Source organism: Silene latifolia, chromosome 8 (genome assembly GCF_048544455.1).
Source record: "Silene latifolia isolate original U9 population chromosome 8, ASM4854445v1, whole genome shotgun sequence".
NCBI classification, from domain to species: domain Eukaryota; kingdom Viridiplantae; phylum Streptophyta; class Magnoliopsida; order Caryophyllales; family Caryophyllaceae; genus Silene; species Silene latifolia.
In genome coordinates, this window is record NC_133533.1 from 103,708,574 (window position 1) to 103,720,125 (window position 11,552).

Consider the following 11,552-nt stretch of genomic DNA (forward strand, 5'->3'; position numbering starts at 1 on the left):
TTTGGCATCTACATGACTGTATTTTCATACCGTCACATCACTCAAGACGTATCCTATAGGTGTGACTTTTAGGGACCAGTTGATCACCGCCATCAGTATGACAATAACGTCAAACTTATCTAGCAAGCCAATCGTTATTGATAAACGTGGATCAACTGATTATGATACAAAGTATACCCTTTGACCCTTTTAGAGGTTTATAAGTCCTTGCACTAAATGTTAAAGACACTAACCCCAACAGCCGTAACCAAAGGTCGAGTAACCTCAAATCGTAAACATGGCACACATAGCCGTAACCAAAGTTCCGAAGAAAGGCGGAAGGATAACCCAATCCGGAAACATGGCACACATAACCGTAACCAAAGGTCCGAAAGGGGTAAATAAGGAATGTCAAGTCGTCACACAATGTAAAACGTCACACTTGGGTCCAATAAGAGTAAAAATGATTGTACAAACATAACGTAAATAATTCATGTGAAGCATGTATAAGTATAAGAGTGAATCAAATATCAGGTATTCCCTGCCGGAGTGGGCACCGGCTATCGGCCCATCGGCAGAGGACACAAACCAAGTCAAAACAAACAGTCAAAGCTGAAAGTGTACTCCCTGACAGTTGGGTCACCGGCTGCCGGCCCACCGGCAGGGGATACATGCCAATGTCAACAAAGTCAAAATTGCTTAATGTGTGTTCTCTGCCGGTGCACCGGCTGCCGGCCCACCGGCAGGGAACACTCCCTATTATGAAATGACACAAGAAGTTTATGTGCTCGCCGCCGGTTGGGAGGCCGGCTGCCGACCCACCGGCAGGGGACATATTCTACTCTACCAAATTTTACAAACGTCATAAGGGGCTCTCTGCCGGTAAGGAGGCCGGCTGCCGGCCCACCGACACACTGAAGGTTATTTTCACAATTTTCCAACTCAAAAATGCAAAGTGTCGCTGCCGGTTGGGAGGCCGGCTGCCGGCCCACCGGCAAAGGCACACCGCACACGAGATTTCCAACAAACAATCATCCAAAGCTTTCAAAACTCAACAATCTTAACTACAATCATCCTATACTCTCCCAATATGAGGATTACTTGGAAAAATTGCCACTTTTAAGATGTAATTAACATATGGGGTTGATTATGAGCTTTAAAACAAGATTTAATCATGTAATTATGTGGGAATTTCATTAACATAACCTTATACTCCACCATACTATCAATAACCATGAGATTACCCAATTAACATGTGAAGATTATCAAATTAACACTCACTCAACACCAAATTACTAGAAGTTATGAAAGATACTAATTTTAACATTCATATGAGTGTAATACTACATAATTCACACAATATTAACATAAAAGTCGAGTAACCCATCACCGTTACCTTTTTACACTTCAATCTTCTAATGAGTCGTCAACAATGTAGCTATCCTCTTCCGGGTCGTCTAAACCTTCCCTAAACACAAAAATGAAAGAGTTCAGTCAAGAATCCACATCCTTATAAGATGATAATTTCGAAATACGAGGAAAGTCGGCATCTTTATTACTTAGAAAGAAGGGGAACGAGATGAGGAGGGGAATGGCGCGAGAATGAACGAAATTGGCGAAAAATTGAGTGAGATATGAGGTTTTAGGGTTGAGTGGAGATGAAGTAACAATGGTGGTGTGTTTGTTATAAAATTTCAGAAAAATGAGTGAAGGAGATGAAGGTGTGAGGTTTATGTGAGGGTTTTGTGAAGAGAAAAGAGAAGGAAAAAGGCCTATAAGGCGAATTAGGCCCAATAACTCTAAATGAGTCGATTTCTACTAGAATTTACGTCTCAAGCCTACTATACTCAAGACGGAAAATATTATTATCGTTATCTATATTATTACTATCGTTATACGACTACGACGGTATTTTATAAAAAAAATAAGTTTTAAATTGTAATTATTTAAATAAAAAAATCACTTAAAATTTATTTAAAATATGATGAAGAGCGCGGGTGTTACAATCATCCCTTCTTTTAAAAAGTTTCGCCCTCGAAACTTGAAGCGAAAGGTATTACCTGACGAAAACAAACTAGGGTACTTGACACGCATGGAAGCCTCCGGCTCCCAAGTCTCCTGTTCTACGTCACCACACTTCCACAACCTTCACCATGAGCACTACTTTGCTCCTTAGCTTCTTCTTCTTCTTCTTCTTATCCAAGATACGGATCGGTCTCTCCTCGAAAGAAAGGCTAGGCTCAAGCTCGGGAATCTTATTTTGCAACACATGACTAGGGTCGCTAATGTATTTCCTAAGTTGAGACACATGGAAAACATCATGAACTTTACCCAAACTCAGGGGCAAATCCAATTTGTAAGCCACGACACCAATCCTCTTCACAACATCATACAGTCCAATGTACTTTGGACTCAACTTCTCTTTAACTCCAAACCTCTTAAATCCTTTCATCGGGGACACTTTTAAGAATACCTTATCTCCAACTTCAAACTCCAAGGGTCGACGACGAACATCGGCATACGACTTCTGACGATCCTGGGCGGCTTTCATTATTTCACGGATGAGCTTCACTTGATCAATCGTCTCGGCTAACTTGTCGGGTCCTAGATCGCAAACATCACTTGCTTGATCCCAACAAATCGGACTACGACACTTCCTTCCATAGAGGGCTTCATAAGGGGCCATCTTGATAGAGGCATGAAAACTGTTGTTGTAGGAAAATTACACCAAAGGTAAGCTCTTCTCCCAGCTAGAATAAAAATCAAGGGCACAAGCTCGCAACAAGTCTTCTACAGTTTGAATTGTCCTCTCGGATTGTCCATCGGTAGCGGCATGAAAAGCGGTAGTCATCAACAACTTACTACCCATAGCATCTTGCAAAGCTTTCCAAAATCTTGAACAAAACCTCGCGTCACGATCCAATACAATCTCCTTAAGAACACCATGGTAACGAACGATCCCCTCAACATAAGCACTAGCAAGTCGATCTAAGCTCCAAGTCTCCTTGAGAGGAACGAACCTAGCACACTTGGTTAACCTATCCACAATCACCCAAACGGCATCCTTTCCACCAACGGTCTTAGACAAAGCCATCACAAAATCCATGGAGATGGATTCCCACTTCCATAGAGGAACATCCAACGGTTGTAGCAAACCTCCGGGTCTCTTATGCTCAATCTTCACTTGTTAACAAGTAATACATCTTCCAACATATGATACAATGTCATTCTTCATGTTAGGCTACCAAAACTGAAGCTTCAAATCCTTATACATCTTGTCTCCTCTGGGGTGAATCGAATTAGGGGATAGATGGGCTTCATCTAGAACTCTCTTTCTCAAGTCCACAGCGTCGGGTACATACATGCGTCCTCAGTAACGAAGATAACCTCTAGCATCTATCTCACAATCTTTAGCTTTCCCTTCAAGAAGCTTGGCTTGGAAACCTTTGAAAGTAACATCATCCACTAAGCAATCAAGAATCTCACGGTGAAGAATGGGCTCGGCAACCATAGCACCAAGGCAATCAAAACCACTCTCCACAAATTGCAAACTCAACTTACGAAACTCGCACAAAAGGTCATCGGGAAGCACACGAATGGCACTCAAGGAATGAGTCGGCTTCCTACTAAAAACATCGGCAACCACGTTTGCCTTTCCTTCATGATACAACAACTCTACATCGTAATCATTCACTAATTCCAACCATCGTCGTTGTCTCATATTCAAATCTTTCTGGGTGAAAATATATCTCAAACTCTTATGATCGGTGTAGATACGACAATGAACTCCAATGAGGTAATGTCTCCACAACTTTAATGCATGAACAACGGCGGGTAACTTAAGATCATGAGTGGGATAGTTCACCTCATGAACTGTCAATTGTGGTGAAGCATAGACAACAACTCTTCTATTTTGCATAAGAACACAACCTAAACCCATCTTAGAGGCATCAGAAAACACGTCAAAGTCGACCCCATCTTCGGGCAAGGTCAACACGGGAGCGGTAGTCAATATCCTCTTCAACTCTTGGAATTCACCTTCACAAGCTTCGGTCCACACAAACTTGGTCTCTTTCTTCAAAAGTTGAGTCATCGGCCTAGAAAGCTTGGAAAAATCTTTCACAAAGCGACGGTAATAACCCGCCAAACCCAAGAAACTACGGATCTCACCAACATCGGTTGGACTCTTCCACTCAATCACGGCTTCAATCTTCGAAGGGTCTACCATAACACCGTCCTTAGAAATTACATGACCAAGAAAAGACACCTTAGACAACCAAAATTCACACTTAGAGAATTTGGCAAACCACTTTTGACGACAAAGATCTTCCAAAACGATACGAAGATGATCGGCATGCTCGTCCTCAGATTTAGAAAAGATTAGAATATCGTCGATGAAGACCACAACACACTTATCTGAGAACTCACTAAAGGTTCGGTTTATTTGGTCCATGAAGATAGAGGGAGAATTGGTTAAACCAAAGGGCATCACCTTAAACTCGAAATGTCCATATCTCGTGCTAAAGGCGGTCTTAGGGATATCGGACTCACGAACAAGAATTTGATGATAACCTAATCTCAAATCAATCTTGGAAAAAGTAGAAGCACCTTTGAGTTGATCGAACAAATCTTCGATCCTTGGTAGAGGATACTTGTTTTTGATGGTGTCACGGTTAAGCTCACGGTAGTCGATACAAAGCCTCATGGATCCATCTTTCTTCTTCACAAAGAGAACGGGAGCACCCCACGGTGAGGCACTAGGTCAAATGAATCCTTTATCAATCATCTCATCAAGTTGTTTTCTTAACTCTTTAAGTTCGGTTGGAGCCATACGGTAGAGAGCTTTAGCAATCGGTCCGGTTCCGGGTACAAGGTCGATAGAAAACTCTACATCACGCTCGGGAGGTATTCCGGGCAACTCATCGGGAAAAACATCGGCAAACTCACAAACAAAGGGCACTTCTTCAAACTTTGGCAACGAAACTTCGGTAGAAGTCACCACACAAAAAAAGTCTTGGCAACCTTTCCGCAACAAGTTCACCGTCTTCAAAGCGGAAATCAACTTCACACTTACTTGGGAACGAACTCCCTTATAAGATACTCGGGTACCTAACGGGCTTTTGAGGTGAATCTTTTGGTCTCGACACTCGAATATTTCATCGTACTTAGACAACCAATCCATACCAAAAATTACATCGAATTCCTCAAGGAGAAAACGAAGTAGGTTAGCGGGGAAAATAGTTCCCGAAATTAAGATAGGAACCTCGGAAAAAGAGTAGGAACATGAGAATATCTCTCCGGAAGGTAAGGATATAGAGGTATCCTCACTAGGTATAGGCTCAAGAGCTAACTTTTCCGAAAAATTGGAAGATATAAAAGATAAAGATGCACCGGTATAAAAAAGAATGAGACATAGCTGATCAAGAATTGAGAACATACCCGTAATGATATCGGGATGAGCGGCGGCTTCGGCTCGACTCATAACAAAGATGGTTCCTCTTGGCTTGGCATTTGGAGTAGTAGCATTCTTCTTCTCGGGGCATTCAATGGCATGATGTCCGGGCTTCTTGCAATGAAAACAAACCAATGGCCTATTGTAGCATCCAACTCCGGGGTGTAGAGCTTGTCTACAATGGAAGCACTTGCGGTCCTTCTCAAGCCTATTAGTAGATGTAGGGGCTTTTCCTCTCGGCTCTTGCACTCTTGGCTCTTGTCCTCTATGGTTTTGTACTCCTTGCCCTTGCACTCTCGACACAAACTTCTTCTTGTTGTAATAATTTGGAGTAGGAGGCACAAATGGTCTCTTGCCATGAAAGTTGGGACGATAGGAAGTAGAGGAAAAACGGGATTTAGCGTCATCTTCAATGGCCTTCAAGGAACTCTCCGCCCAAAGAGCATCATCATACACCGCCACAAAGGATATGGAGTCTCTCCTAGCCATGCTTTCCAATTTCTGGTTCAATTTGCTTTTGTAGAAGTAAACTCGTTCATTTTCATCCCTCACAAACTTTGAAGCATAATGAGCTAGGTCATTAAACTTATTGGTATAGGCTTGCATGGATAGGCCTCCTTGCTTGAAATCCATGAATTCCTTCAATATTTGTTGCTTGAGTTCCTTAGGGTAGAAACGAGTTTCCCCAAGAGTCTTGAAACGGTTCCAATCAAAGGTGGGGTCTTGGACAACGGATGGTCCGGTCATAGTCCACCAACGATCGACTTCCTTCACCAAGAAATGAGAAGCAAGCTTCACCTTATCTTGTTCTTGAACATCATAAAGAGAGAAATTCTTTTCCATGTCACGGAACCACTCGGAGAGCTCAATATGGTCCATCTCACCACCATAGGTCCTAGCCTTGTTTCTTGCTAGTTGACTTGCAATCCAAGCAAAACTTCCTTGACGATCTACCAATTGTGGAGCGGGATTGGCTTGAACATTGGCATTTTGTTGATTTAGAAGAATTTGAGTAAGGTCTTGCAAGATAGTATTCTCCACATTTTTTGGTCGCACCATCTTCTCAAAACAACAAAATTCAATCATGTTAGAACCTAACATAGAGCATACACAAGAAGACTACCAATTATAAATCCTTAAGGCTACCCATCTCTCATTTTTTATTCAAGGCCAAGTTCGAAATTTAAGTTAGGGTACACGTGTGTGCATCGGGAGCACTAATGCTCTGATACCAACTGTGAACCCCCGGGCTAAAACCACATAACGTTATTAAATAAAACGGCGGAAAATACGGGTTTTCAAAAACTTTTTAAGTCTAAAGCGCGGGATCCACTTAACATAAATAAAAAAAAGTACGATAGGTGTAAATTTAAGTTTTACAAACCAAGTAACGTGTTGGGGAAAAGATATAAGGGTGAGTCTAATAGATAATAAAATAAGGTCCAGGGTAAGAACTCGCTAGCTCACACGGTCTTCCCCACTTAAGCTTTATCATGAACCTGTCAATCATATAAATATGAAAGCCACAGTCAGTGGGGAGTAACTCAGGGTTCTCCCAGCCACAATATGTCAAAATACAAGTAAATAAGTACTTAATTAAACATATTTATCATACATCATACTTGAATAATAATGAACAAGGGGATACAAATGTGATGAAGAGTGTCGTTGGGGCTCTCAATCAAACACATTTATATTCTCAACAAACAACTAGTTAGTGGTTAAGTCGAGGTCGATCCATGGGACGATGTGCTTTGGGTTCTAAGTCTATCTATCTCAATTTATGCTAGTGTCACAATTGTTGGGGTTTGTAGTTGTGTTCTAAACTAATGCAAGTAATAAAGTAAAATAAGCACTAAAAGGAAGGATGTAAACAAATGATTAAGAGTGCTAGGATATCATGGGTTCATAGGGGAATCATGGGAGTTGATCATACAAACATGTTCTCAATTATAGGCAAGCAATTATTGTTGTGATGGGATCGAGTTAGTGTATATCTTACAATTCCTAAGAAGGTTTGGGTCCCGGAGCCGAATAGATTAGATTGTACAACACCTACAAGTCGACTTAATCCTCCCTATTTAACATTATACATGGTCTAATGAGACTCGAGTTGGTTTATATCTTACAAGTCTTATTGAATAGATAAGTGATGGGTAAAAAATGCAAGGATTCATAGGCTCCTATTTCATCAAACATAACATGTGCATAAGTTGGAATCACAACAAGCAAGCAAATAAATTATGTGAACATATTAGATTAAGCATGAATCAATCCCTATGTTGGTTTCCCTTAATTACCCATTAATCCTAGCTAAAGAAACTACTCACTCATGACCAAGTTTAACATGTTAATAAGGTTGTCAATCATACTAACAAAGCCAAACATGATGAACAAGTAAGAAAGATTAACAATAATTAAAGCAAGAGTAAAAGAGATTATACCTATGAAGATGATTCCAAATAATAAAGCAAAGAATAAAAGAATAGAACTTGATTGATTGATGAAGAGTTGTCAATTCTCCAATAATAACCCAATAATCTTCAATTACCCAATAATAAACTTGAATTACTCAATAATAAAGTTGAACAATAATTAAGGAAAGATTAATGTGTAATTTGTGGAAAGATTAAAGAGTAATCTATTCTAATCTACTTCTAATGAAGGTTTAATCTAATCTAAGAGAACTTGCCTCCATAAGAGGGCTTGATTTAATTGAAGAAAACTTGCCTCCATAAGAGGGCTTTTTTTCCTTTGATTATTTCAAATGGAGTATATATAGCGGTACATCATTAGGTTAAGCAAGGGTAGATTAGTAAATAATATTGCTAAGTGTTGAGTAGGGAAATGCTCCTCTTGAAGGAGATGCGCATATCCGTTTTGGTGGTCTTCAAGTAATACGCTCGTCCCGAGCGTCTTGGCTGAGGGACGGTTGGTTCTGGAGCAGAATCCGAGCGAATTGTGGGTCAGGACGCTCAGATCATTTGGCCTCAAGACAAGCGTCTTGAAGGGGAGACGCTCGGATCATTTGGCTTCAAGACGAGCGTCTTCTAGCAGGAGACGGGCGTCTTCTTGTAGGAGATGAGCGTCTTGAGTCTCGGGACGAGCGGATTGGTGGACAACTTCTTTGTTTGAGCTCGGATTGTAAAACGGACGTCATTTTCTCATCCGGACTCCTATTAGAGTGATTCAAAAGCCTAGACCACTTTATTTTCGACGCCGTTTCATCTAGCATACTTTTAGAGACAAAAGAGAAACTCTTGGTTTGGGTTCCGAGCAATTTCTTCTTGCAATGGCTTCCTTCTCGTCATCCTTGCCTTTAAACTTATGATCCTTCTATATACTCTTTATTCCTACATCCTTGGTCATCATTATTTCCTCTTCTTCATACTAGTCCATCCAATATCATCAAAAAGCTTCTAATTATGCACGGGAGACGGGAATTTTCGCCTAATTGTCTTCTTTCCTACAAAACATACGAATTGCACTAGGAAAGCAAAATAGAAAGCATTTGACGGATAAAATGGCTATGAAATGTTATAATAGTATGCAAAACAGGTTCAATTAGGGGACTAAATGTGCAAAATTATGAGTCACATCAAATATCCCCAAACCGAACCTTTACTCGTCCCGAGTAAAGAGGTGACTAAAACTAGACCTTTATTTAAACTATCCTAATAGTATAATCGATATGAGACAATTAGCGGGTCTCACTTCAACTCACAACAAGGCAACCATGAGGTAGGATGCCTCCTTGAAAAACAAGGCGGGGCTTGCCAAAATGGCGATACATCCAAGCATTAAGCACACAAAACAAGTAATGGATGCATCTATAAAAATGAATAGCCACTTTTCTCATCTAAGTGGCGGAAATTATCTACAAGGGAAGCAATCTAAGGGTACGTATTCCATCATAGATACGGTTTCTTCAAACTACTAAGCCTAGAAGGATACCAATAAATCACCTCCAAGTTGTGTCAAGTTCGGGTACCTTTGTCCTCAATCGTTAAATGCTTCCGTCAAGTGTAGACTTCCTATGGTGTTAGAAACACTGGAGGATCGTGGAATTCCCCTTCTTGCCTAGACAAGAAGAAGGGTCGTCCTCTCTCTACCATGCACAAAAGTGGATACGATGGAAAAGGAATCAATAGAATTTGAGTTTCATTTGGGAGTTTGCTTTGTTGTTGCCCCCCCCCCCCCCAATTTCTTGCATTTGACATTTTGAGAACATTTCTTTTGCCATTTCTTTTGATGTTTGGCATTTTTAACACTGGACAACTTTCAACTTTTTGCATTTTCTTTTGAACATTTTTAAAGCTACCCCATTTGTAGTGAGGGTGCTTATTTTTGAAGCATAGGAGTTTTCATTTTTGTTACTCCTCTTTTCTTTTGATACAACTTGCAAACTTTTTGACTTTTCATTTCAGTTTTTGAACTCAAATTTTGAACAATTTTTGTGCCCATTCCCTTTGATGACAAAATATGATAGAATATGGATGATAGTTGCATGGTTTCAAGGATCACCTTGGAATAAACGGTAGCCAATGAGTTATCACACCACAAGGTACTCTTGACTAGGCCTTAATCCATGGGTCAAAGGATACTAGCATGACACATCCTAGGGTGATTTACAAGCATTCTAACAAGCAAAGTCTTAAGAAGAAAAAGTATCTACAAGGGCCTTATATACACTTGTCAAGTATCCCAAATAGATGCTCTCACAAAATTTTTCAAACCATGCAAACTACATGCCATGATGCAACCAACATTTATACAACCTAATGCATATGCTTCTACCAACTAATATGCCAAATAATCTAAATGTAAGTCCTATAATCACATTGTTTATACCGCATCAATAAAAATAAAGCCACATAGTCATTAACATAAAGAGGAAAAAGGAGATTGGAAAGATCAAACCATGCGGTCTTCAATATCCTCATGTCTCGGATGTGGCGTAGTCGATCAATGTGAAAAAGGATGGACAAACACAATATATACAATATATACAAGATTACACTATAAAGGAAATGAACATATTTTTGAGTTTCTCAAATTTTCAAATTTTTATGGTTTTATGTTTATGAAACAAAAAGACATGTTTTTGTATCTTTCAAAATTTTTCAATTTTTATGTGTTTTTGGAATATAAATTCCCATCCCCCACTTTATTTTGGACATTGTCCTTAATGTACATGTAGGAGTAGGAATGAAAAAGAAATACATGTTTTTGGATTTTTGATTTTATGGATATGAAGTACAATGATATGAATGAATGCATGCTCTAACTAAATGCAATTCTATATGACGTATATAACAAATGAATGCAATCTACACTATACTATATGATGCATGTTAAATGCTTAAGTCACCTATGATCAAACCTCCCCAAACCGATTTAAGCACTAGTTCTAGTGTAGGAGAAATGAGCTTTGGTCATTAGTGATTATGCATGAATTCTAGTCTATATGCAACAAAGTACATGAACCATGTGTAGATACACAGTATCTGTACCTTCCAAAAACCACCCGATGATGATCAGACTATAACGTGTTTTTGATATGCGTGCGTGGATTGGCTATACATGAGATGGTTTAATGCACTACTCGGATATGAAAAATGATTTCAAAAATGGTTTTCTAACTTTATTTGCATTAAAATAACATTATTTAGAGTTAAAACCGTCTTCGGACCCAAAACCGACTCAAAAACCCGCAACTCGACTCAATCAGAGTCAAACTGAGTCAACTCAAATCCCGAATGTCAAAAATAATGCCATGAATGTCGTTATCATGTCATTTCCTTTAAAACAACACTATTTAGAGTTGAAACCGTCTTCGGACCCAAAACTGACTCAGAAACCCGCAACTCGAGTCAACCCGAGTCAAACCAAATCTCGAATGTCAAAAATAATGCCATGAATGTTTTCATCATGTCATTTCCACTAAAATGACCCTAATTAGAGTCAAAACCGACACCGAGCCAAAAACCGACTCGAAATTCAAATCCCGACTCACATGGGTCAAACCCGAGTCAAGCACACAAAACACCTACCTCAAGTAACACCAAAATCATCTTATTAGATGCCCATATTATTACACGACATCTTATATGAATGTCAC

General features: G+C 39.7%; 1 protein-coding gene across 1 annotated transcript; it reads right to left on the reverse strand.

Moving 5' to 3' along the window:
- Nucleotides 1–3,349: 3,349 nt before the first annotated feature.
- Nucleotides 3,350–6,310, reverse strand: LOC141595625 (uncharacterized). Its single transcript, XM_074415588.1, has 3 exons — nucleotides 5,564–6,310; nucleotides 3,541–3,919; nucleotides 3,350–3,423 (listed from the first exon to the last, which is right to left on the reverse strand). Exons 1-3 carry the CDS (start codon nucleotides 6,308–6,310, stop codon nucleotides 3,350–3,352), a joined length of 1,200 nt encoding a protein of 399 aa, XP_074271689.1.
- Nucleotides 6,311–11,552: the final 5,242 nt, after the last annotated feature.